This window comes from Cervus canadensis, chromosome 3 (genome assembly GCF_019320065.1).
Source record: "Cervus canadensis isolate Bull #8, Minnesota chromosome 3, ASM1932006v1, whole genome shotgun sequence".
Classification (NCBI taxonomy): Eukaryota; Metazoa; Chordata; class Mammalia; order Artiodactyla; family Cervidae; genus Cervus; species Cervus canadensis.
The window spans coordinates 72,937,785-72,963,437 of record NC_057388.1 but is presented as its reverse complement, the minus strand read 5'-3'; the positions used below and the strand labels follow the sequence as shown (position 1 = coordinate 72,963,437).

Here is a 25,653-nt window from a genome sequence, read left to right as displayed (position 1 = left end):
GAGGTAGGGGGCCCAAGATGTCCGGCAGACTCCCAGACTGGCTCAGGAGAATCCATGGACTTGGATACAGATGCCCCACCCACTGGCAAGGGGTGCTGGACCCCAGGAGGGTGAGTGGCAGCCACAAGAGGCATCAAGCCTCCCACCTCTTGGCCTGCCTCTTCCTGGCCTGGGCTGCTGCCCTTGGGGAGTTTGGTTTAGATGACAGGGCTCCTCAGCAGACAGGCGTCTCCTGACGGGCCCAGGTCTGCGCGACTTCCTGAGTGCAGGTCTGAAAGCTGAGTGGAATCCCAGCCCTGCTCCCTGAGGGGAGATACGGGCTTGGCAGGGACATCAGCCACCACCCCCTCACCTGCTCAGACCCTCAAGGCAGGCAGGGATGGCCCCCAGCCCCCTGCCCACCCCACTTCAGGGCCCAGCTTCCCACAAGTCCTTGCTCATGTTCCCGTTGGTGACTCACCGTGACTGAGGAAAAGTTTCTATTTCTTTTTTAATTTTCTTATGGCTTTTATTTTCCCTGGCAGAGGGTGTGGAGCTCAAATCTGATCCATGTGTGAGCCAGCTGAACTTGGGAGCTGTTCCCAGGGAAGTGACGTTCTAGAGCTGCCCCCTCCCCCGAGCCTTGGGCCTTCCTACTTGACACACTCAACTGGGGGCCACAGAACAAATTCCAAGGCAGAAGTTTTGAGAATGATGATTCAGAGGCTCGCAGAGGACATTTATGGGTAAGAGCTTGCTTCATCCTACTGCTGCCAGGACAGCAGGGCATGGACAGCACAGGGACAAGGAGGCCTGACTGGGGTGGGGGTGAGGCATGCTCCGAGAGCCCAGGTGGGCGGCCTTGGTCTCCTCAGGGAAGTGACAGGAGCTGGGAGTGAAGGAAGGGCCTTGAGAGAAAGAGGTGAGAGAAGGCAGAGCCCCCTGGGTCCTGCCCCTGCCCCCAGGTCGGGGCTGAGTCAGCAGCCCTCACAGCACTCCTCGGCTGCCTCCTGTTCGTCATCTCAGGGCCTCCTGAGACAGACAGCGTTGGTTCAGGGCTGAGTGCTGCTAAACTTGGCCCATAGGCTCCAGGTATACTTTTATTGCTTCCTCATCCCATCAAGGAGGACTGTTCTGGGAGCTCTGGCCTTAGGTGTCATGCCCATCTGGGGCCAGCCAACATCTGCCCTTTGAGAAGCCATATGGAAATACCAGGCACACATGGCAGCACATGGCGCCCATGGCAGACATTACTAATCGATCTGGGAGTCTCTGACTACCCGATCCATGTACCACAACCCCACAGACACTACCGCCCGCCCTCCACCCCCTCATCAATGTGATAGAGGGAGGTACAGTAAACACAGTTTTAAAAGACTGGGATCTGGTAAGAGGAAGGAGAAGAATGCCTGTTTGTCCTTGTTGGGATGTCAGCTGTTGGGGAAAACAGTGTATTCCTAGAGGTGAAGCAATGTTCACCAAGGAAACAGTAAAAGAAACTATAGGGGATGGGGTCTGCCCGAAAACATCCGTGGCTCCTATTCGGGTGCTGAGTGATCTGTTCCCATGGCAGGTTCCAGCACACAGCTTGGTTGTGTTGAAGGCACCCACCAACTCTCTCAGCTGATGCATGTCCTCAGGGGTAGTGTCTTATCTCCTGCCTCCTGCCTCCTTTCTAGGGTTCTTAATCTGGGATGCCTCCCTCTGTTGCTCGGAGTGCAGAAGAGGGCAAAAACTCCCTGAATCTGTATAGAGATTGCTGTGTCAGGGCTGAGTCCCTCCATGCCCCTGACAGCTCATTCCTATGAATGACCATACAATTTAATAAAATGTGAAAGGCATCTCCTCCCTCCTTGCTCCATCTCTGACCCCCCTCCAAACTTGTCCTTGTAAGTCAGTATCCTCGGAAGGGAGAGGCAATCTTAAATGGGGGATCCTACTTCCAACAGAGCAGTTAGCCCGTCCTCAGGGCAGTTTTGCACCTGTCCCTGGCTAGAGTGAATTCCCAAAGTGTGGTGTCTCCCTGAGGGCCAGCATAGCGGTCTCATGGACCTGGGGGGTTAGCTGGATGTCTGACTGAAGACTCCAGAGAGAGGAAAGGATGGGTTGGGACTCTCCCGCGGGTCTGTAGAGGGGGTAAGGTCCTCGAGGCCAGAGTCCATGGCTTGGCTCTGCTCTCAGGGTTCCTGCTCACCTCCAGCAGGCTCTGGAGGGGCATCCCTGGGGCACCGACTCCATTTCTCATCTGGCTTGGAGGTGGTACTGCAGACAGAACGGGGCAGGGGCGTCGGGGCCCTCCCACCAGCACCCTCAGGACCTCACAGTCTCTCCAGCCCTCCTTCCCCGGGGGCCGTCCTTCCTGGGCGCGGGACCCAGGTCCGGGACACCGCCCGCAGTTCCCACTTCGGAAAGTGCCAAGCGCGCGCTGCGCCTGGACTGCTCAGCCCCCCCGCAGCCCCTCCGTCCACGCCCGGCTCCTCCTCCTCCTCCTCCTTCCCCCCGGGTGGGGAGAGCCGGCTCCGGAAGCCCCGGCGCCCCCGCCCCGGCCGCCACTGGCGCTTTGGAGAAGGCGGTCCGCGCGGGAGCGCGCCACGCGGGACCTGAGCTCCCAGCCGCCGCCAGCGCCTTGGAACCCCCTGACCATCCCTGAGCCCCCACCGACCCCTGAGTCACTGCCTGGCCCGGAGCACCCCCGCGCCGCATGCCTGAGTCCCCTACCCACCCCTGATCCTCCCACCCGCCCCTCCCCGAATCACCCCCCACCCCTCCCCGAGCAACACCCCCCGCCCCGCCCCGGCCGCTCCGAAGCCCCCTGCCCGCCCCTCCCCGACCCCCTCCCCGCACCTCTCCCCCGGAGCCCCCTCCCCAGCGCCCCTGCCTCCCAGTGTGTGCTGTGACCATGGCGGCCCTGCTCCGGGCGCCCCTGCTCGGCTGCCTCCTGGTGCTGCTGGCGCTGTGCCCCGGGGGGCGCCCGCAGACGGTGCTGACCGACGACGAGATCGAGGAGTTCCTCGAGGGCTTCCTGTCCGAGCTGGAGTCCGAGCCCCGGGAGGACGACGTGGACGCCCCACCGCCCCCTGAACCCACCCTTCCCGCCCGCAAAGCCCAGACAGGGGGCAAGCCGGGGGCGCGTCCGGGGGTGGCCGAAGAGGGTAAGAGCTTTGGGTAGGGGTGGCCCTTGGCGTGATGGGGGGCCGCCGGGACAGCCTGCGCCACAGGTGAGAATGGCGGGCCTCGGTAGGGTTTGGCCGATGTCCAGTCTGCCCAGCGTGAGGAATGGCTCCGTAAGGCACAAGAAAGCCCAGATGTCTGGCGGGACAGTGTGCCAGGCAAAGGTCAGCGCTGGCTGGTAGCCCTGAGGTTGGAGACACATCCAGCAGGTCCACTGCCCAGTGGATTGGGTCCTCCCAGTCCCTGTTGCACAGCCCCCAAACCCCTGGAGGGACTAGACTCGCGCTAACAGGGGACTTGGCAGCCCCCTCCCCAGGGCGGTGTGAAGGTGAAGGGCCCTGCTGTCTCAGTGGGGCCACTCAGCCTGATGGTGGCACACACTGTCCGTGCCACACCACTGCCAGAGACCCAGCCTCCAGCCTTCCCTGGGAAGGATCCGCAGCCCTCTGCTGCCTGGCCTCCTGCTCCAGGAGTAGAGGCAGGGGAAGGGGTGCAGAAGACCTCCTGTCTCCTCAAGGCTTCCAGGAGCAGCGGGGCAGTGGTCTCAGGTTATTGTGAGGATTAAATGAGGTGATACATCACCAAAGCATTTATTTAGCCCAGTGCCTCTTATATAATCAGTTGTCAATAAATCTTAGCTGTTTATCATGACCTTCTGGAGGGTGGGCAAGGGTCTTGCTGATCTCTCTCCCAGGCGACTTCCAAGGCACCATCCATCATTCCTGAGGTCAGCGGCCCCTCCCCTTTGTCCTGCTCTAGATCTTTCCTGGCTCCTCCCCCACCCCTGGGGGACGGGTTCTGGAACCCATCTCAGCACCCCTGTCTATTCCAGGATTGCTGTCCTGGCCTCTTTCTTGCTGCTGGGGCAGCTCTATTTCTCCTGGCTGTATTTCAGTCATGTGGCCCCCACAACCCCATTACATTTTCAGCGGCATTTGCTTAGGGTCCTGGAAGATTCCTACAGGCAACCCCAGGCCCTGCCCTTGCTCCCTGCACTTCCCCCCCCCCCCCTCGCCGGACTCTGAGATGGGCAAGCAGCTGCAGTACTTGCCTGTCCCTCTGTCCTCTGCATGGCCCCAGGATACCCTGTAGTTATGGCTTCCAACCTACCCCAGACTCCTTAGTCCTGGACAGGGGATCGTGCATGCGTATCCCTATTCAGTGAAGCTTTTCTAGCTCCAGGGAGGCCCCAGGCCCATGCCCTTTACTTTGTGTGAGAGGAACGAGACTGCCTCCCCCTTCAGACTGGGTGCTCCTTCAGGCCTGGATGACTTAGTCACCCTCTGCTGTTTCCATGACCAGTGCAGAATAGTGGGCCCTGACTGACCAAGGGGCTGTGTGGAGAAAGAGTTGATTGTGAGGTGCTCCTGGGGCAGATGGGAGGGTGAGGGCCTGCTCCTGAGAAGCTGAGCCACCCAGGTCAATGTGTGGTGGCAACAGCACGTCTCGCAGACAGAAAGCCTGGGTTCCAACCCCAGCTCTTCCATGACCACAAGTGGCTTAACGTCTCAGTTTCCTTGATTTAGGAAACACAGAACTACCAACAGCCCCTTTGCCCAGGTTGTGGGCACCTTGCGGGGGATACCTGGGGCATAGAGGGGGCTCTTCATTGATTTGACCTGAATCTGCATCTTGAACAGCGCCTCCCGGAAAAGCCAAAGACAAAGGGAAGAAAGGGAAGAAGGACAAAGGCCCCAAGGCGACCAAGCAGCCCCCAGAGGGGTCCTCTAGGCCTCCTAAGAAACCCAAGGAGAAGCCACCCAAGGAGAAGCCCCCCAAGGCCACCAAGAAGCCCAAGGAAAAGCCACCCAAAGCCACCAAGAAGCCCAAGGAGAAGCAGCCCAAGGAGAAGCCCCCCAAGGAGAAGCCCCCCAAGGCCACCAAGAAGCCCAAGGAGAAGCCCCCCAAGGCCACCAAGAGGCCGCTAGCTGGGAAGAAACTCCCCACCCCAACCCCCTCTGAAAGCCCGCAATGGCCACTGCCCCCACTCCTCAGCCCCGACCACGAGGAACTACCCCAGGAGGGAGGTGTGTACTCAGCTCTTCTGGGGTTCGGGGGCTCTGACCTGCTGGGCTGCAGAGGGGTGGTGGTAAGGGCAGGTTCCTGAGTCCCTGCCTCTTGCAGACCCTCAGACCCGATGGGCGCTGGGGCCTCATTGTTGTCACGAACACAATTCAGCTGAGGCTCCCTCAGTACCACTCCTTCCCTGGGGAGGGAGTGCTTGGTGGCCTTGTGGGTGGGGCTAGCTCTCCACCATCCTGGGCTCTGACCCTTGAGCCCCCCCAAGAGCCACCTGCCCGTGTTACTGGGCTGTGAGCCTACAGGGTGCCCCTCTGCTGGGGCAGCAGGTCCTCCCAGACAGCGGTGCCTGGATTCCCCAGAAAGCCATCTAGCTCTCTGTCCCTCCAGAAGTGCCAGCAGGGTGCGAAGGGCCGGAGCAGCCCAGGCCTCCCTGGGAGTGAGCTGTTCAGAGGGTGTCAGCAGGGCCCAGATCTTGTGGAGCCTCGCTGTGGAGCCAGTGGTCAGGGCAGGCCTCCCATCCACACCCCCCTGGGGTCTGTGTTGCAGGTGGACCCCTCCCAGATCCCTGGGGGGGTCCAGGAGAAGAGACCGACGTGGAGCACCAGCCTGGTGAGTGGGCACCAGCTGCCTGGCCTCACGGGACCAATCACCCTGGCCTGCTGGGTTTCCAGGGTGGGGCTGGGTGGGGGCATCGGGGAGTATCTTCCACGAGGTGGCCACAAGCACTTTCCCCCAGAGCTGGAGGAGGAGACGGAGCAGCCCACGCTGGACTACAACGACCAGATAGAGCGGGAGGACTACGAGGACTGTGAGTAGGATCCGCCGTCTGGGAGGCCCGCCTGCCCTGCCTCCCCGGCTAGATCCCGACGCCTGGCCCGGGTTTACGATAGTCCACTTGGAGGCCCCACCTTCCCTGACCTTGGCCCGGCTCAGAGTCCACCCTCTCCCCTAGTTGAATACATCCGCCGGCAGAAGCAGCCCAGGCCGCCCCCCAGCAGGAGAAGGCCAGAGAGGCCCTGGCCTGAGCGCCCTGAGGAGAAGGCTGAGCCGCCTGGGCGGGGCTCTGAGGCCCCAGAGGAGAAGATCGGTAGGATGTGGGCAGACTTGGGGTGGGGGTGCCAGGAGAAGGGACTCTGGCCCACCCCTGCCTCCCACCTCCACAGAGCCGCCGCCTCTGAAGCCCCTGCCACCCCCGCTGCTCCCCGACTATGAGGATGGCTACGTGATCCCTAACTATGATGACAGTGAGTGCCCACGGCCCCCCGTCCGCCACAGCTGCATCCCAGGGCCAAGCTGCCTGTATCTCCAGCTTGGTGGCAGTGACCTCACCAACCCCACTGCCCCTGCCACCCCTCCAACCTGCCTGCCCTCAACTGATCTCCTCCGTCAGGCTGGATCTTCCTGGCTCCTGAATTTAGCTCTTCCCCATTGCCCTCGGTTCTGGCCTATTCTTCCTAAGCTCCGTGGGCGTCACTCTCTGACCCTCCTGAGCTCCCGTCCTAGCCGCCCCTCACCCCTCGGGACTTCCATCCCTTCAAAGCTGCTGCCTTCCTCTCCCTCCTGCATGGTCCCTTCGGACTCCATTCCCCTCCTGTCTTGCCCACTGGGCTCCTGTGAACCTGGGAGCTCCTGGGGTGGGGTCCTGGGACCAGCCCCAGACCCTCTCATCAGGGCTCTCCCTCCCCACAGTGGACTATTACTTCCGGCCTCCCAAGCCCCAGAAGCCCGACACTGGCCTGGAAACAGATGAAGAGAAAGAAGAGCTGAGTGAGTGGACCCAGACTGTCCCCACCCCCGGGCCGGCCCCCAGGGCAGGCCTGACCCCCACAACACCTGCCCCCTGAACTCCGAGGCTAAGCCAACAGGACCCTCTCACCTTCCATCCTTCAGAGAAACCCAAAAAGGAGGGCAGCAGCCCCAAGGAGGAGGAGACGGATGACAAATGGACTGTGGAGAAGGGCAAGGACCCCAAAGGTGTGTCTCTGGGGGCTGGGGGCTGGGCCTACACAGCCTGGGTCCTTGTGAGAGGCCAGCCAGACTCCCAGATGCTCTGGGACCCTTATCACTGCCTCCTCCCTTTGTTGCTCCCCAGGACCCCGGAAGGGTGAGGAGTCGGAGGAGGAGTGGGCTCCAGCAGAGAAAATCAGTGAGTGAGGGGTGTAGAGGCTAGGGTGTATAAGGACAGGGGGATTGGAGGGGTTGCAGGATGGATGTGGGGACGGGGTGTGCTGGGGGATGTGGGTATGTATGGGGGCTGTAGGGTGGGTATGAGGGCTGTGGGGTGGGGCAATAGCAGCTGGGTAAGCATGATGGGAGAAGTGACCCATCCAAGGCCACATGTGGGTCCCAAACCCAGATTTCCTGATGGCACTCTAGGCCTCCAGAACTCTCTCCTGCTCTTAGTGATGCAAAAGGGAGAGACCCTGGAGTGTCTGCCCTGGGCCTGACCCCAAGGACAGCTTGGGGCACAAGGCTGGTGTGCAGATGGCCCTGATACAGACAATGCCTGTGATGGGTCAGGCCCTGGGGTGGCCGTCCCTGTGATTTCATGTAGGCCTCATGGCCCCTTGGCATCCGGCATCCTCAGCACATTCCCCGGAGGTGGAAGCTGAGGCCCAAGGAGGGGAAGTATGGGATGGGGTGGAGCTGCCCTAACTAGCACCCCCTGATGTGAGGAGAAGTGGGTACTGGGCTCCTCCATTCTGGGTTTAGTGAAGGGAGGGACCGATGGAGGGATGAAGCCAATGGGCCACTAGCCTGGGGTGCCGTGTCTCCAGAGTGCCCCCCCATCGGGATGGAGTCGCACCGCATTGAGGACAACCAGATCCGGGCCTCCTCCATGCTGCGCCACGGCCTGGGCGCACAGCGGGGCCGGCTCAACATGCAGGTGGGTGTCAGGATGGGCCCGTCTCCCCGCTGCATAGGGGCTCCCTGCCCGCTCAGCCTCCCTGCTGTCCCTGACAGGCCGGCGACACTGAGGACGACTACTACGATGGGGCGTGGTGTGCTGAGGATGACTCCCAGACCCAGTGGATCGAGGTAGACACGAGAAGGACCACCAAGTTCACAGGCGTCATCACCCAGGGCCGCGACTCCAGCATCCAGTATGTCCGCCAGGCTCACAGGCACTTGGTGGGGGTGGGTGGCTCCAGACGTGGCTCCGAGTCCCGTTCAGAACCTTCCAGTGGGCTCTCGAGGGCCCCCACCCTGGCTCCTTGGGTGTGGCCGGTCAGCTCCCTGAGTCCAGATAAGCAAAGCAACCACCCTCAGGCGTGCAGCAGGCATGGCAGCCTCTCCTGATCCCCAGCTAGCCCCACATGTGCTAGCTCTGGGTTCTTGGGCCCAGAAGAGGGGGCTCAGGCTGCCCGAAGGCCTGGGCCTTAGCCTGGGGTGGGGAGAGCAGCCTTGCCCTGACCGCCATCTGCCCCCCAGTGACGACTTTGTGACCTCCTTCTTCGTGGGCTTCAGCAACGACAGCCAGACATGGGTGATGTACACCAACGGCTACGAGGAAATGGTGGGCACCCGAGCCCTTGGCTCTACCCTCCTGGGCCACAGGTGGGTCTCAGCTGGGGTTGGGGGCTGCTCTGAGGCCTGCCTCTCCCCAGACCTTCCATGGGAACGTGGACAAGGACACGCCCGTGCTGAGCGAGCTCCCGGAACCAGTAGTGGCCCGTTTCATCCGCATCTACCCACTCACTTGGAACGGCAGCCTGTGCATGCGCCTGGAGGTGCTGGGGTGCCCCGTGTCCCGTGAGTGCCTGGGGCTGGCAGGGGCACGGACGGGTGGCTGGGGCGACCTGGGCTGGGCTGGCAGGTGGACTGCTCAAGGTCCTGCCCGCCTGCCACTTCTGCAGCTGTCCACAGCTACTACACACAGAATGAGGTGGTGACCACCGACGACCTGGACTTCCGGCACCACAACTACAAGGACATGCGGCAGGTGGGGTACTTGTCCTGAGGCTGGGGTCCTGTCCAGGGGCTGGGCTTAGGGCTAACGGGTGCTTCCCCACAGAACAGATGGGGCCGTGGGAAAGGCGTGGTCACTGGGGGTGGGTTGGGGGCAGGGGGGTGGGCTGTGTAATGCCCTGTCTTTTCTGGCACCCAGCTGATGAAGGTGGTGAATGAGCAGTGCCCCACGATCACCCGCACATACAGCCTGGGGAAGAGCTCGCGAGGGCTCAAGATCTACGCCATGGAGATCTCGGACAATCCTGGGGATCACGAGCTGGGTGAGGGCCCGCACAGCCCCCTGGACCCCCTGGAAGCCTGGTCCTCCCCAAGCCCAACAGATAGAGGCAAGGCCTTGGTACTGCAGTTGAGCCTGCGCTGTTGATGTTGCCGGCTCACCACCTCCCACCTGTCTTTGGAGCCCCTCCTTGGCCCTGCAAGCCTCAGCCACTCCCAGTCTCCTGGGAATGAGGCCCCTTTGCGTCCTCCCTCAGATCCCCTGGGCCTCAGGCCTCAGGAGGCTGGCTGGTTGCTGAGGTTCCTACCCTCACAGGGGAGCCCGAGTTCCGCTACACAGCTGGCATCCACGGCAATGAGGTGCTGGGCCGAGAGCTGCTGCTCCTACTCATGCAATACCTGTGCCGTGAATACCGCGATGGGAACCCACGCGTGCGCAGCCTGGTGCACGACACGCGCATCCACCTGGTGCCCTCGCTGAACCCTGACGGCTACGAGGTGGCAGCGCAGATGGTGAGTGGAGGCAAGGGGGTCAGGGCGGAGCCTGGGTGGGGCAGGGCTGGGAGTGGGCTGCTGATGCTGACCCCCTCTCTCCTGGCTTCCCCAGGGCTCAGAGTTTGGGAACTGGGCACTGGGTTTGTGGACCGAGGAGGGCTTTGACATCTATGAGGACTTCCCGGATCTCAACTCTGTGCTCTGGGGAGCCGAGGAGAGGAAGTGGGTCCCCTACCGGGTGCCCAACAATAACCTGCCCATCCCCGAACGCTACCTCTCTCCAGACGCCACGGTGAGGCCACAGCCTGGCCAACAGGGCCTGGGGGAGCAACCTAGACCTGGGGTCCGGGTGGAGCTCGGGACTTGGGGTGGGTTAAGGGAGACTGCTGGGTTGTGCTGAGACTGCAGGGGCTCTGAGGGGCTAAGGGGATGTGAGTTCTGCTGCGGGGTCTGCAGGGCAGGTGATGGAGGCTGTGGACCAGACCTCTCCCCCTGGCCACCCCCAGGTATCCACGGAAGTTCGGGCCATCATTGCCTGGATGGAGAAGAACCCCTTCGTGCTGGGGGCAAACCTGAATGGTGGCGAGCGGCTTGTGTCCTACCCCTACGATATGGCCCGCACACCCAGCCAGGAGCAGCTTCTGGCTGCGGCCATGGCGGCTGCCCGGGGAGAGGATGAAGAAGAGGCATCTGAGGCCCAGGAGACCCCAGACCACGCCATCTTCCGCTGGCTGGCCATCTCCTTCGCCTCTACCCACCTCACCATGACCGAGCCCTACCGGGGAGGGTGCCAGGCACAGGACTACACTGGCGGCATGGGCATCGTCAATGGGGCCAAGTGGAAACCCCGCTCTGGGAGTGAGTTGGCCTGGGAGGGTCTGTGGTGGGGCATTTGGCATGGGCAGGGGTGACTGCGGCTCTGTGTCCTCCCTGCCCAGCTATCAACGACTTCAGCTACCTGCACACCAACTGCCTGGAGCTCTCCATCTACCTGGGCTGCGATAAGTTCCCTCATGAGAGCGAGCTGCCCCGAGAGTGGGAGAACAACAAGGAAGCTCTGCTCACCTTCATGGAGCAGGTGTGAGGGCCACCATGAGGACTGGCAGAGGGGTGGGGCAGCATTTGGGGAGAGGCTGGTGAAGGGCTGGGGGACCTCGTGGATGGGACAGGGGAATAGCAGGCCCTGTGGGGTCTCCATGTAGACACCACCTTGCCTCCTCCCTGCAGGTTCACCGTGGCATCAAGGGGGTTGTGACAGACGAACAAGGCATCCCGATAGCCAATGCCACCATCTCCGTGAGTGGCATTAACCATGGAGTGAAAACAGGTACACAAGTGTACAACTGTACTCCACTTCCCAGGATGGGGGGCCAAACCTGTGCATGCCCTTGGCAAAGCAAGCCTGGCTTGTCCTGCCCTGAAGTCCCTGCTCCTCTGGATCCCGACCAGACAGAGGGAGGGCTGGAGGGACTGTGGGTTTCTCAGACAGAGCTGGGGCCTGGGAGGGAGGGGGGACTCCCAGGTAGCCAAACCCGTCCTCCCTCTGCAGCCAGTGGTGGTGATTACTGGCGCATCCTGAACCCTGGTGAGTACCGCGTGACAGCCCATGCAGAGGGCTACACCCCAAGCTCGAAGACCTGCAACGTGGATTATGACATCGGGGCCACTCAGTGCAATTTCATCTTGGCTCGCTCCAACTGGAAGCGCATCCGTGAGATCATGGCCATGAACGGGAATCGCCCCATCCCACACATCGACCCATCGCGCCCCATGACCCCCCAGCAGAGGCGCATGCAACGCCGCCGCCTGCAGTATCGGCTGCGCATGCGCGAACAGATGCGGCTCCGACGCCTCAACGCCACCACGAGCCCGGCCACCGCCCCCACGTCGCCCCCCACCACCCCAACACTGCTTCCCACCGCCGACCTTGCCCCCTCCCCAACCCCAAGTTCTACGCTGGGGCCTTGGCAGTTTCTACCAGAGACCACAGTCAATTGGGAGGAGTCGGAGACGGAGACGGAGACGGAGACAGAGACCTACACGGAGGTGGTGACGGAGTTTGGGACAGAGCTGGGGCCTGAGGAGGGGGAAGGGGAGGAGGAGGGAGAGATGGTCACAGGCCCGGACTTCCCCTTCACTACAGTTGAGACCTACACAGTAAACTTTGGGGACTTCTGAGAACAGGTCTGCCAACACGCGAGCTTCTACCAGTAGTCACACTGCCTTGGGCAGCTCCGCGGCCATCAGCACAGGGAAGGCCCCCCCGCGGTGTGGGTTCTGCCAGGAGGGGGCATGAATGATAGAGACCTAAGAGCCAGGATCACCTGCTGCTCCGCTGCAGGGCTGGGATGGGGCCGGACGAGCAAGTCCCGGGGCAGACTTCTCAACCACTTGCCCAGGCCACACCAATAAACCAAGCTCACTGGCAGATGTATCACTGACCACTTGCCATCCTGACCAGCCGGGAGAGGGGAGGAGGAGGGAGGCTCCTTCCACAGGAGTGTCCCGGCCCCGCACAGGGACTGCTCAGCTCAATACCAGTAAATAGTTAGGCTTTATTTACAGAGCCAAAGCTGTCATGGTGCTGACGCCACAGGGAAAGAATGGCCAGGGCTGCTCTGGACAAGGCTGCCTTTGTGAGTCAGGGACCCAGACCTCCCAGGTCTTCGTCCTCTGCCCCGAAGCCTGAGAAGCTGATGGGCTGGCAGGCCAGGCTGCGCAGATTCACGAGACAGGCAGTCTGGGTGGTGCTGAAGTCTGGGACAGCCACCAACAACACTGTCTGGTCTTCGGGGCCTGCAAAGAAGCCAGGTGGGAGCCCATCTTAGGTTTTGGGTGAGCCCTGTCTCAAAGGGAAGTCACAAGAGGTAAACAGGAGCCCTCCCCCACCTCCTGCCATCAATACCATGGAGCACTGACCACAGAAGCTCCTTGAGACCAGAAATGAAAAAGGGCCAAGAACACTGTAAAGGTCCAAAGCTAGAGCCACACTGACCAGGATGAGCTCTGGGCAAGGACAATCTCAGCCCTTGCAAAGCCTGGCCTGTCCACCCCATGGGGGCCTGGACACCCCAACACAGGCCTTCTCTGTGAGCCTTGGCCCCAGCTGAGAGCATGTCCCTCGTGACAGCCCAGGCCTGGGGCCCCCAGAACTTACCTTGGATGATTTTGGAGCCAAAACTGGGGGTGTTGCCACAAAAGTAGACGTGAGGGCACTCCGGAAAGATAAATGGGTCGGTTTTATAGAAAGGGTAACAACCTGGAGGAGGAGGAGGTACAGCTGAGAGTGGGACTTCTCAGCCTCACACAGGAGACACCTGCACATTCGGGGTAGGGCCGTCCCATGTAGGACATGGAGCGCCATCTCACACACGAGACCCTGCAGCTGTCACAACAAAAATCCCTCCAGACTTGGCCACGTGACCCCAGAGGCAGGGCAACGTGTTGTGCTGCTGCTGCTTCTGTCCTTCTCGGGCAGTGTGGCAGGGTGCAGGACTCTTGACTGGCTCAAGCTCCCAATATGCTCCCATGGCCTTCAGCCCTAAGCAGGGCCTTGGCCATAAACAGAGATAAGATTCCAGAGTAGCTCTCAAAACAAAGGTCAGGCTTCGGGGCTTTTCCTCAGACAGGTCACAGCAAGGCTGGTGGGTGCAAATCCATGCTGGGAACCCTCTGAGCATCCTTGGAGCCCCTTTGGTCTTTCCCGATCCTTTGCTCCCACCTCACGTGTCTAAGCCCCGTTACCTAGGGTGTCAGGGGCTGTGGGGCTGATGTGCCGGACTTGTAGCGTCCACTCCAGGATCTCCAAGTGGTCCTCCATGCTGCTGTATCGGAAGATGTCACTCACGTTCTGTCCCGACGTCCCCAGGAATCTGCAAGTCAAGGCTCGGCTGACCCTTCCCTGGGGCGGCCACCATCTGTGCTCCTCCCACAGTTGCTGGCCTGGCGCCCTCATGGCAGGTTCCCAAGCCCGCCTTGAGAAAGAGCCCAATCCCAGGTGGGCTTTCTTGCAGCCCTGGGTGCCATCCTCCCCTCTTGGTGTCACCAACGCAAAAGGCCAGGAATCAGGCTGGAGTGGGGCTACCTGACTCCATCGATGGTGGCTTGGTAGGGGTTGGTGACCAGCTGGAGCGTGGAGTAGGCAGTGGCCAGAGGGAACATGCAGGGGTGCAGGGGCTGCTGGGGAAGCGTGTAGTTTGTTGGGTCAAATTCGCCCGGCATCACGTCCACGGGCACGGAGGCCTGGAGGGCACAGGAGCAGGGGAGCTTGTGGGGCCCAGCGCCCTCCACAGTCACCCCGTTGGAGTCTGCTTCCCCTGCCCGCCTTCCAGTGCCCAACTGCACCACCAGAGACTCCTGGTCCTGGGTGCTGGCCTGGCCCAGCTCACTCACGCTCAGCTGCAGGAGGATCTCGTCTAGCATCTTGACGGCCTCCACGCTGGCGGCCTGGGTTTTCTTGGTCAAGTACTTGGCCTGGGAGTAGAAGTCCATACACAGGCTGTCAGGTCCCAAGGGAGACTTAGATCAAAGGGACACTCAGAGCCCCTGCCAGGAGGGCTGAGAGCAGAGCGAAGCCCCACTTTTAGGGGGACAGTAAGAGTTCTGGGCCTCTGGCCCCATGCTGCCCTCAGAAGGGAGGTTTGCGAACGAGGCTGGGTCCCCAAGCACCAGAGATTCCTGGGTCATCAGACCTGCAAGACCCCATCCCCAGCCCTCCGTGGGGAAAGCAGGGCTTGAATGCAGGCAGGTAGGTGCCATACCTTGTTGATGGAATCTCTGCTCTGTGTGTTGTGGCTGAGGAGGTTCCCGGCAAGGATGACCCGGGAGACGTGGGCGGCGCTGCACTGCTCCCCTTCATCCCCAAGCTGCCCTGTCACCACGTCCACCAGCAGCTGGGTGCCCAGCAGGCTCTCGCCCCCGCCTCCACCCAGGCCCAGACCAGACACCAGCAGCACAAACCTGCCAGAGAAGTCAGGGTCCTCTTGGGTGCTGGGAAAGCAAGGGGGTCTCCCAAGAGGGCTGTTTGGAGCTACTGGTGGGGCTCCTCACCATCACAAGGAAGCGGGGGGATAGAGGCAGTGACTGTGACTCCCCTGGACCACTGCCCAGACCCTGGGCCCCTGATCCTCACCTGTCTGTGTCGAGGGGGTGTGTAGGCTTCTGAGGGGCAAGCCCTGCAAAGCAGTGGTCCTCCACCAGGAACTTTCCGTCATCTCCCGCAGAGCCCAGCACAGCCAGGACCGTTCCTGGGGAGCAGCAGGGTCAGGTCTGGGAGGATCCTCCGAGAGGCTACCACCCAACATGCTACCATAGTCTAACCCTCTCCCTGAACCCAAACTCATTGCTCCAAGAATGCAAGTGTGAGCCAGCACCCAGATGCACAGGCCACCCCCTCCCTACTTCCCACCTGTGACCAGCTTTGACACGTCGATGGTGCCCTCCAGTTTGATACGCTGCAATTCATCTTCCAAGATCAGTTCATCATCGGGGTGGATGTATTTGCTCCGAGGAGGCTGGGGGAGCAGGTTGTGCTGGAATTCAAAGATGACAGTGGTCACGAGGCCAGAGCCCAGCAAGGCTCCAGTGCTGGATCAGTGAGATGGCCCTGCAGCCAGCAACCCCATGGGCAGAGGCCCAGCCTTGATTCTCTGGATCCAAGGCAGGTAGCCCCATCGTGCCCTCTGGGATGGGAACACTGTTCTGGGGATGGTGTGTGGGAGCCAGCTGGCCTTACCTCTTCACTGACTTCCCGTAGGATGGAGGGCTGGAGCGGCATGGCCTTGAAGAGGGTCCCCACCACACAGCATTTCTCCCCAGGCTGCAGTTCACATAGCTTCTTCACTAGGACTCCACTGCCTGGGGCACAAAGAGAATGTGCTCAGAGACCAGGTGGCCCTCCTCTCCCCACAAAGCACTGGCCCAGTCCTCACTGAGCACTGTGGCCCTGGGGCCCTGGTCTCCACCAGGAGGGAGAGAACATCAAATGCAAGGACCCCCTGGACCTAAAGGATCAGCCCCAGGAGGAGAGAGGGACTCTGGATGCCAGGTGTCCTTGCAGGAGAGGCAGACATGCAGAGAAGGCAGTGTGAAGATGGTGCAGGGGCAGAGACCAGAGGGATGCGGCCACAGGCCAGCAGTGCTGGGTCAGTCACCAGAGGCTAGAAGAGGCAAAGAAGGATCAGAGGGAGCGTGGTGCTGCCGACACCTGGATTTTGGACCCCTGGCCTCCAGAACTGGAAGGGAATACATTTCTGCTGTTTGTGGGACCGGCCCTTTCCTTAGCCGGGTTCTCCAGCACAAGCCTTTCTTGCCCTAACCCTAACCAATAACATTCCACAGATCTACACCCTGGGGAGCAAAGGAGAGTAATTCAGAGTAAGATAGGGAGGGCAGCTGAATGCTGCCACTAGATAGAATGCCAGACACCAACGGGAACAACAGATCTCAAAGCCATGATGTCCACTGAGCCTTCACTCAGCCCCAGGGAGCTGTGCCCAGCCCTGAGCGTGGAGCTCTTCTACCCCCGACAACACATCACTGGAGATATTATCACACACTACCTGGCTGAGGAAACTGAGGCACAGAGAGATTAAGTAACATGTCCAAGGCTACACAGCTTGAGATCCAACATGTATGTCTGAGCACCAGGCAGAACTGCACACCCCAGTGCTGATGGGAGGACATCCATCCATTCCAGCCTGTGGGCACCAGGCCAGGCTCCAGCACTGAGAGTGAACCCAAAGGCCCATCCTTGCTCTCACTGAGCTTCCGGTGCAGAGGGAGAGGCAACAGCAGGAGAAGAGGGATCCACTGCTGGGACAAGTGCCACAAACAGATGGGAGCGAAGGCAATAGATGCTGAGAAGGCCCTGGTGGCCCAGGCGGCCTCTCAAGGCACAGGACATCTAAACTGAGGTCGTGAAGGAAGCCTGGGGATGGAGCATGCCAGTTGCAGGGAGAGCCGACGGCAAGAAAGGGCTTGAGGTGTTCAGGAAACTTGTGAGTAGAGAGGAACTCTGCCAGGGGCTGAGCTCTGGGGAGGAAGCCCGGCCACATGGAGAAGCCACGTGGTGAGTGAGGGATGCTGCCCCACTGTCCATCATCCAGTCAAGGCCCCACTTATCATGGGCCCCTGTCTGAATTCCTGGTCCTACTCTGTGAGCAGAATAAACTGGCTGTTTCCTGTTACTGGGCAGCTTTGTGAGAAGAGAGACCTGGTACCACAGCAGGTTAAAAGATATGACATTGACCTTGGGCTCGAGGAGGATGTCCTTGAGGACGTCATGGAAAGCGAGAGAAAGGCCAGAGGAAGGAGACCCTTCTTATGTGGCGGAGAAAAGGTGAATGATACTTCTGCCTGAAGTAAAGAAAACGGAAAACATCTTTAATATGATGATGTACCTAGGAGATTGGGTCATGTATTCTCCTTACTGCCTAAAATATTAATAAAACTAGAGCTTCCCAGGTGGTGCAGGGGTAAAGAATCTGCGTACCAATGCAGGAGATGTGGGTTCGCTCCCTGGGTCAGGCAGATCCCCTGGGGTAGGAAATGGCAACCCACTCCAGTATTCTTGCCTGGAAAATCCCATGGACAGAGGAACCTGGTGGGCTACAGTCCATAGGGTCACACAGAGTCAGACACGACTAAAGTCACTTAGCACACACACACACCACCCAGCTAATCTAATGGGACAGAGTGGACCTGGGAGCCAGAGCTTTACAAAGCTTTTCAAGTGCTTCCAATGTGCAACCTGGGCTGAGACCCAGCCACCCAGGTGGCAGTTGGGGGTGGGGGGAAGGCAATAAAAATGAGTAAGACACAATGTTACCTACAAAATTTCTGTTTAAAGGCATAACAGATTAATTCAAAACTCATGGAAAACCACTCCTTTTCTTTTTTTTTAAATTTTTTGCTCCCCGTGTGGCATGTGGGATTCCAATTCCCCTACCAGGGATTGAACCCATGCCTCCTGCATTGGAAGCGTGGAGTCTTAACCACTGGACCAGCAAGGAAGTCCTGGAAGCCACGTATAAATATTAAGAACGGGGTGATGCAGCATCACCTGAAAGTTGAATGTGGTGCGGGGTGGGGAGGGTGGGAGTCCTGCTTCACCAGGAATAACTTAAAGCAGGAGAGATCACCAAGGAAGAACCGGCAAGAAAGAAAAAGGTCTGCACTGTCCAGGTCACTTGATTAGGAAAGACAGATGACCCCAAGGGGCAGGAAATACATACCCAACAAACTCGGAAGCATTTCCCCAACCTCATCACTTACCCCAGCGCTGCTGGGCCCGGCTCACCAAGAAGGGCCTCATCTGGATGAGACGGGTGGCATAAATGTGGGCATACTGCCGGCTAAAGCTGCGCTCTCCCAGCCGGAAGGGCTGCGAGGAGTTGGTGTAAGTCACCACAGGCACCCGGGCAAAAGTGGCATTGCTGGCTGATGGCGGGGACAGCAGAGTGTGGGCCCTCTGGGCAGCCTGCTCAGAAAACATGGCCCTGCTCGATGTGTCCAAGCCAAGGAGGAGGTGGTCCCTGTGAAAACACAAATGCAGTCCTGCAACCCCAGCCCACATGCACAGCAGACAGCCAGAACAGCACCTGGAACTTACTGTGTTGGCTACCAACGTCTCACCCAGTAACCTGCATCCAAAAAGGGAGATGGAGCAAGTTAGGGAATGCATCTCCCACCTAGAGCTCTCGAAACCCGGCTCAAGTGTCCACTGACCGCTCCACACATCTACCTGGATGACTATCAGGGCTTCAAACTCCACACACCTCACATGAGGGGATTCCTCATCTGCCCCCATCCAGCTCCCTGGCACCTGCCCCATTTCAGGGCGTGAAGACAGCTTTATTATTATACAAGCCTACCATAAAATAATTAGCTTATTTTTTTTAATAATTAGCTTATGATTAAATACCAAAACATACATCAGTCACTCCTCTGCTCAAAACCCTCCAAATATCCCCCGTTTCATGGAATAAAACCCCAGGTTCCTACAGTGGCCTATGAGATCTGCCCCACTGGTCCTGCCCTTCTGTCCAACCCCCCCCCCCACCCCAGGAGCACTGCTCTCCGCCCTCCTATACAAGTATGGTCCACTGCCACCTCTCCCTCAGGTCTGCTCAAACCTTCTCCATCTGCATCCCTCCCCTGGCATGTCTGCTCCTCCAATGTTTATTGTTTTTCATAGCATTTACCTTTCAACAAACAATACCTTTTAAGCTTATTGTCTGCCTCCTCTGACTAGAATAAGAGCTCTAGGAGACCAGAGGTAGCAGCATTTAAGCCCACTTTTCAAAAGCAGCCCCGAGCCTGAGTGAGATGTGCCAAGAACGTCAAATCCACAGCAGGTCCCAAGATCAATTCATGGAGCAGCTCAATCTATACAGACGTGCAGGGATGATAATAGTTCGCATGTAATGGGTTAAACAGGATGTGGTACTAAAACCGGTATCTACCCCCACCCCGTTTTTTTACAGCTATAAGTGGCTTGAATTCTGACCCTACCGAACAGATACTGGGCCGGGACTGTATCTGAATTAACTTTCTGCCCCAAAGTGCAGAGCAGCGGCAGCACTCCGGCCGCAATCTCAAAGGAGCCTCTCGGTCTGAAGCCCCAGACCACGGCCCCAGCCCGCACCCAGGGGCCGTCTTGGGAGATACAGCAAAGACCCTGCTCAGACTTCCCTCGCGAGATGCCGCTTAACCCGCCGCCACGCGTGAACACCAAGAGAGTTACCCCCCAGGCTCCACGAGGTCCAGGGAAGCAAGACCCCACTCACCTCTCCGGACGCCGCGGCCCCGCCCCCTGCCGCGCGCCATCTCCCGCCAATCCGCGCGCCTTGCCCCGCCCACAGAGGCATCCCACCAATCACCGCGCGCTCCACCAAGCTCATCACCGCGGGACCCGCCCGCCGCTGCGCACCGCCTCCCGCCACTCCGCGCGCCTCGCCCCACCCTTGCTGTATCTCACCAGTCACCGCGCGCTTTATTATGCTAATCACTACGGGGCCCGCCCCCCGCTTCGCCCCGCCCCCCCGCCAATCCGCACGTGCACTGCCCCAGCCATGACACGTACCCCGCCCCTTAGCCCTGCGCACGCGCAGGGTTACGCCCCACAGGTTGCAGGGCAACGAGGGGCGGGGTCAGTGGCTAGGGACCCGGGCGCTCGCTTGTGTGCACTGTCGCAGAGACCTCGGCCCTTCGTGAGGCTTGTCCTGAAGTCACCTCGCCTCCTCGAGAACTGGCGCCCTTTTTCCCACCACAGGACCCCGCTGGGTGCCCGCTTCTGCAGTGGACACTGCTGACAACAGGGTGGGCGGACTGAGGCCAATGGTCGCACCGCCCACGGGGAGCGATTACTCAGCCGCTGGCCCGAGGAGTAGGTGGGGCACTGGGATACTGAAAGTCTGGAGAGGGTTTGAGTTAGGGTCAGGACTAGGGAAACTGGATGTCTAAGGCCCTACGCACAGGGCCAACAGGCCTCCCAACCTCCACCCAACACTCCTCAGTCTCTGTTTTCCTCACTGACCCTCATCTTTCTCACTCCTCCCTACCCACCAAGACTTTCCCATGCCATCCCCCACTTCATGGGGGCTCTTTTCCACTTCTCCACCAATCCACAGAATTCCTAAACGAGCCCTAGTGGCCCTTCCGCATGAAGCTTCCTATTGGCTTCAGAGCCGGGATTCAGTCTCATGCCCTCTGGTTCACTCTGCATCTGTTTCCCAAGTACCGGTCTTGTCTTTGGAACAAAGTAGGTAATAGTTACAGATAACACATAAAAGCCCTTTCTGTGGACCTGACACTGTTTTAAATTCTTGACACATACTAATTCAACTAATCCTCAAATAACGCTTTGAAAATGCGGAAACTGAGGCACAGGTCACATGGCAGGAGTCACCCTGTGAGTAACAACCAGGATTCAGCCCGAGGCAGCCTGACTCTTCGCCTTAACATCCTATGTGTTCTGGCCCTCTTGTGCAGGTCAGCTGAACTTCCCATCTAATTATCCATTACTTCATTTTGCCCCTGCCATTTAATTAGGCATTTGTCAAACATCCAATTAGACTGAACTGGAGTTTGCCCTCAGAAGATGTGTGGAAACCTAGTCTAGTTCACTTACCGCAGTGCTTGGCACATGGAGACTCCCAGATCTGCTTATATTTATAAGGTAAATATAAATATAAATAGGTGAGCACTTTTTGGGTGCATATTATATACTAAGTGTCTTAAGAGTGAGGCCAGTCCTAGGATTTCCATTTTATAGAAAGATTCATAGTTGCAGAAGGTCACACAGCCAGGAAACCAGGACCAAAATTGGAACTAACCTGCCTGATTCTCTTGCTCAGACATAAAGCTGGGCGGCCTCTCCGCTGAGCTCTGCTACTGGCAGGCCTGTATCAGGCACACAGTTGGGGCAGCTAAGGGGGTCTGGGAGAGACCCCCAAGACAAAAGCCATAGTAGGAATGATGGTGGCTGGTAACGGGGGATGGACAAGTGGGTATAGTTCCTTGGGTGGCTTGCACTTCCCAACTGTCTTCCCCTGGCTGACTGCAAGGATGAAAGGGCTAAAGTGTTGACTTTTTAGGCCTCCCTGGCAGTCATTGGTGATGGTGAGATCAGACCTGGCAAAGACATAGGGGAAGTCTGGCAGGAATGGTTGGAGGGGGGCGGAGCATGCAGAGGCAGGTTGGGCTTCTGAGAAATCTGGTTTTGTGATAAAAAGGAAAAGCACAGGCCTGGAGGGGAGGGGAGTTTGGGGGGAGACTGGGTATATGTATGTGTTTGGCGGAGTCCCTTTGCTATTCATCTGAACTTTTCACAACATTGTTAATCAGCTGTGCCCCAATACAAAATAAAAGTTTAAAAAAGAAGGGACATCAGAGAGCTTTCTCTCTCCTTACCACATGAACACACCAAGAGGTCATCTGAGCACACAGTACTTTCTCTGCAAACCGGGAAGTCTTCATAGAACCCAAGTGTGCTGGCATCCTGATCTGACTTCTAGCTTCCAAAACTATGAGAAAATAAATTTCTCTTGGGTGGAAAAAAAAAAAAAGAAGGAGAACCACAGCCTACTCCCTTTCCTCCTTCTTTCTGTAATGAATAGAGTTCCTGGCAGTGTCCTGCCAAAGATGCCAACCCGGATACCACTTAGCTACTGGATCAGGACCAGCAATTGCTAACTTATTTCACTTTAACAAAGGAACCCCCTGAAGTTTTCTCCACTTTGAGTTTTCTGAACATGAAACCAAGCATATTCTTAAATGAATTATGTAAAGACTTCCCTGGTTGTCCAGTGGCTAAGACTCCACACTCTAATGCAGGGGGCCCGGATTCCATTCCCTGGTCTGGTAACTAGAACCCACATGCCACAAATAAGAGTTTGCATGCAATGACTAAAGATCCTGCATGCTACAACAAAGATCAAAGATCCATTGTGCCACAGCTAAGACCCAGTGTAACCAAATAAATGAAAGTTTTTTTGAATGGAGTATGTAGGTACATAAAAGAGCAGAGGTCTCCTAAAAGGCTTAACAGAAACAGTGTCTTTGGGGTTGGGCTTCAAAGTAAGTCTTGTTTCCACTGAAAGAAAGGTCTGGGTGGAATGACATTATAGGGACCGGGCTTTCTGTGATGCTCATTAATGTGTTTTTATTTTTAAAAATTTTTAATTGTGGTGAAACATAATATAAAACAGTGTTTTAGCCATTATGAAGCATACAGTTTATTTGATGTTTTTGTTTTTCTGTCGCTTAGTCATGTCTGACTACAACCCCGTAGACTGCAGCACACCAAGCCTCCCTGTCCTTCACTATCTCCTGGAGTTTGCTCCAACTCATGTCCATTGAAGATAATACCATCCAAGTTTATTGGCATAAGTATATGTCATTAAGTATATGCAACCATCACCACTGTCTCCAGGTGTTTTTCTTGATCCCAAACTGAATCTCTGTATCCGTTAAACAATAACTCTCCATTCCCTCAACCCCAGCCTGTGTTACTCTCAAATCTACTTTCTGTCTTTGTGAATTTGCCTATTCTAGGTACCTCATATAAGTGGAAATTATATTATATGTCTTTTTGTAGCTGGCTTATTTCAATTAAAATAGCTTCAAGGTATATCATGTTGTAGAACGTGTCAGAATTTCATCCCTTTTATGGACAAATAATACTTGGTTGTATGTGTATAACACATTTTGTTTATTTATCCATTGATGGACATTGATTTGGGTTGTTTTCATCTCTTGGCTATTGTGAGCAATGCTGCTAGGAACAGGGACATACAACTATCTGTTTGAGGTCCTGTTTCAATTCTTTTTGGTATATATCCAGAAGTAGGATAACTGGATTAAATGGTAATTCTGTTTAGTTTTCTGAGGAACCATCATACTATTTTCCACAGCAGCTCTACCACTTTGCATTCACACTAAGAATACACAAGAGTTCCAATTTCTCCAGTCTTTCTACATCATCACCAACACTTGTTTTCTGGGATTTTTGGATAGTAGACTTTTGCTCCTTGGAAGAAAAGCTGTGACCAATGTACACAATGTATTAATAAGCAGAGACATTATTGCTGACAAGGTCCATGTAGTCAAAGCTGTGGTTTTTCCAGTAGTCATGATGGCTGTGAGAGTTGGATCAGAAGCTGAAGCTCCAATACTTTGGCCACCTGATGAAAAGAGCTGACTCATCATAGAAGACCCTGATGCTGGGAAAGATTGAAGGCAGGGGGAGAAGGGGATGACAGAGGACAAGATGGTTGGATGACATCATGGACATGAGTTTGAGTAAGCTCTGGGAGATGGTGAAGGACAGGGAAGCCTGTTGTGCTGCAGTCCATGGGGTCACAAAGAGTTGGACACCACTGAGTGACTGAATGACAACAACAACAACAAGCCATCTTAATGGATGTGACACGGTATCTCCTTGTGGTCTTGATTTGCATTTCCCTATTGATTAGTGACATTGCACATTTTTTCATGTGCTTGTTGGCTGATTCATGTCGATAAATGGCAAAAAAAATCACAATATTGTAAAGTAATTATTCTTCAATTAAAATAAGGAATTTTCATTCCTGTATCTTCCATTTTTTAAATTGGGTTGTGTTTTTGTTGAGCTTTAGGATTTTTTTACATATTCCAGATGTGAATTCCTTATTAAATATGTGATTTGCAAATATTTTCTTCCATTCCATGGGTTGCCTTTTACTCTGTTGATGGTGTCCTTGGACGCACAAAAGGACTCAGCAGTGTGAGTATACACTGTAGAAATCAAGCAAGCAAAATCAGTAATTGTTTGAACACTATACAAACATTCTCAGTTTCCTGTTGGAGAAGGAAAGGGAAACCCAGTCCAGTACTCTTGCCTGGAAAATCCCTTGGATGCAGATGCCTGGTAGGCTACAGTCCATGCTGTTTCAAAGAGTCGGACACGACTGAGCGACTTCACTTGCACTTTCTTTCGGTTTCCTATATGGCCTAAGACAAAGATTGAATTTCTTGACAGTGATTCTTGAGTTCCTAAAAGTTGTTTCTTCCATAGGCCCAATGATAAGTTTGTAAATTAGCATAAAAGGGAGAAAAGTTATCACCATTGTTTGAAACATTTTTTGTATGTAATTAGTATGAGGTGGAAGCAGAACTGGATACACACCTGGCAGACTGGGTGGCCCTCGGCTTCCCTAGGGAGACAGGAGTGTCACTTAAAGGCCATAGTAGGAGACGGGCTGGTTTGATGTCTAAGCCCTGTGGCAGGGTGTGTAGGATGGAGCCACATCACTGGGCAGGGCAGCTTGGGAGCCATAGTGGGGCAGTGAACAGGAGGAAGAGCCAAAGCAAAGGTCAGAGTGCAGTGGACCAGGGCCAGTAAGCCTGGAGGTAGAGGACCCAGACAGGGAAATCTGGGAGGTAAGGTGGGGGACTCTGAAAACCAGGATGCTTTCAGCCATTCTTTGGTCATGAGATACCTGGCTCAAGACATGGTGGACATAAGACCAAGATGGTGGCCATCCTCGTGGCTATGGGATAATATACCCTGAAGGGGACTGACGCTTGAAAGACTTCAGCCTTTGAAAAGTGCTGAAGTCGGGCAGAGTCAGCTGCAGTTCAGTGTATCATGTGGTCATGGTCAACTTAAACCTAAGGTAGTTGATTAGCTGGATATCAGGGATACACAGCGTTGGTGGGAGGTTGGAGGATGGGTTTGCAAGCAGATGGGGCCCATAGGAGAGCCATGGAGCTGGAAGCACAGCAACCGTCTCCTATCAGGAATTCTTTGATCTGATGCCAGCCCTGGGATGGATAGCCTCCAGAGTTCCCACTTCCCTTGGATTTACTCGCTCACGAAACAGTCTGGGAGAGGTGGTCTAGCTGACTGGCAAGTGCCCACTGCCTGCTGTGTTAGAAGAGGTCTGAGCCCCTACGTCTCTGTAGGGTTGGTTACCAGGAACTACCCCCACCAGAGCCACACACGGTCTGAGAGCAGTTACTCCCCATGGGAAACAGTGCTTTGGGAACGTGGACAAGCACTGAGCTGGTAGATGACCCCCTGTCCACTGCAGGGCACCTCCTTGCAGTATGAAAGCAGAAAGCTGTGGGCATCTGTGGGAAGGGTCCCAGGGGTCAGGTCAGACCGACAGCTGGAGTTGGAGCGGTGGAAGTCCCTGGAGGGGTGACATGGGTAAGAGCAAGATGAGGCTGGCTTGGAAGGAGGTGTTCTGGATGGGGGTGTGGGGGATGTGCAGGGGAGATTATAAGGCTGGTCTACTTCCCAGAATCAGTCCT

General features: G+C 56.9%; 3 protein-coding genes across 8 annotated transcripts; 2 read left to right on the top strand and 1 right to left on the bottom strand.

Annotated features, from left to right (window-relative positions):
- Positions 1-548: 548 nt before the first annotated feature.
- Positions 549-2,758, top strand: LOC122438536 (homeobox protein B-H1-like). 2 transcript variants are annotated; one of them, XM_043463491.1, is made up of 2 exons: positions 549-725; positions 2,180-2,758. In XM_043463491.1, exons 1-2 carry the CDS (start codon positions 722-724, stop codon positions 2,581-2,583), a joined length of 408 nt encoding a protein of 135 aa, XP_043319426.1. In that variant the 5' UTR covers positions 549-721; the 3' UTR covers positions 2,584-2,758. The 2 variants fall into 2 exon arrangements, with proteins under 2 accessions (XP_043319426.1, XP_043319427.1); XM_043463492.1 differs by having other exon boundaries at positions 550-725; positions 2,183-2,757.
- Positions 2,759-2,790: 32 nt separating this feature from the next.
- On the top strand, positions 2,791-12,289 carry AEBP1 (AE binding protein 1). The gene is made up of 21 exons (XM_043463485.1): positions 2,791-3,131; positions 4,791-5,177; positions 5,719-5,781; positions 5,909-5,980; positions 6,125-6,259; positions 6,336-6,416; positions 6,862-6,939; positions 7,063-7,146; positions 7,265-7,318; positions 7,950-8,059; positions 8,137-8,276; positions 8,605-8,689; positions 8,781-8,925; positions 9,030-9,115; positions 9,281-9,404; positions 9,677-9,873; positions 9,968-10,147; positions 10,362-10,713; positions 10,794-10,933; positions 11,083-11,182; positions 11,405-12,289. The coding sequence occupies exons 1-21, from the start codon at positions 2,879-2,881 to the stop codon at positions 12,031-12,033; spliced, it is 3,495 nt and encodes a 1,164-aa protein (XP_043319420.1). The 5' UTR covers positions 2,791-2,878; the 3' UTR covers positions 12,034-12,289.
- A 101-nt stretch (positions 12,290-12,390) lies between these two features.
- On the bottom strand, positions 12,391-19,775 carry POLD2 (DNA polymerase delta 2, accessory subunit). Of its 5 annotated transcripts, XM_043463488.1 has the most exons (12): positions 19,369-19,568; positions 19,076-19,242; positions 18,130-18,389; positions 15,590-15,711; positions 15,263-15,386; positions 14,987-15,101; positions 14,616-14,814; positions 14,248-14,328; positions 13,940-14,097; positions 13,600-13,727; positions 13,013-13,114; positions 12,391-12,651 (listed from the first exon to the last, which is right to left on the bottom strand). In XM_043463488.1, exons 3-12 carry the CDS (start codon positions 18,347-18,349, stop codon positions 12,497-12,499), a joined length of 1,404 nt encoding a protein of 467 aa, XP_043319423.1. In that variant the 5' UTR covers positions 18,350-18,389; positions 19,076-19,242; positions 19,369-19,568; the 3' UTR covers positions 12,391-12,496. The 5 variants fall into 5 exon arrangements, with proteins under 5 accessions (XP_043319423.1, XP_043319421.1, XP_043319425.1 ...); XM_043463486.1 differs by lacking the exons at positions 19,076-19,242; positions 19,369-19,568 and adding an exon at positions 19,644-19,775; XM_043463490.1 differs by lacking the exons at positions 19,076-19,242; positions 19,369-19,568 and adding an exon at positions 19,601-19,620.
- Between the last annotated feature and the right edge of the window lie 5,878 nt (positions 19,776-25,653).

Bases quoted from the DNA above. Each gene is read 5' to 3' on its own strand.
- POLD2 (XM_043463486.1), bottom strand. From the start codon at position 18,349: ATGTTTTCTGAGCAGGCTGCCCAGAGGGCCCACACTCTGCTGTCCCCG. The intron at 15,712-18,129 runs GTAAGTGATGAG...TTTGTGCCCCAG, and splicing joins CCGGGCCCAGCAGCGCTGGG to GCAGTGGAGTCCTAGTGAAG. The intron at 12,652-13,012 runs GTAAGTTCTGGG...GCTTCTTTGCAG, and splicing joins TGGCTCCAAAATCATCCAAG to GCCCCGAAGACCAGACAGTG.
- AEBP1 (XM_043463485.1), top strand. From the start codon at position 2,879: ATGGCGGCCCTGCTCCGGGCGCCCCTGCTCGGCTGCCTCCTGGTGCTG. The intron at 3,132-4,790 runs GTAAGAGCTTTG...CATCTTGAACAG, and splicing joins TCCGGGGGTGGCCGAAGAGG to CGCCTCCCGGAAAAGCCAAA. The intron at 9,116-9,280 runs GTGGGGTACTTG...TCTGGCACCCAG, and splicing joins ACTACAAGGACATGCGGCAG to CTGATGAAGGTGGTGAATGA.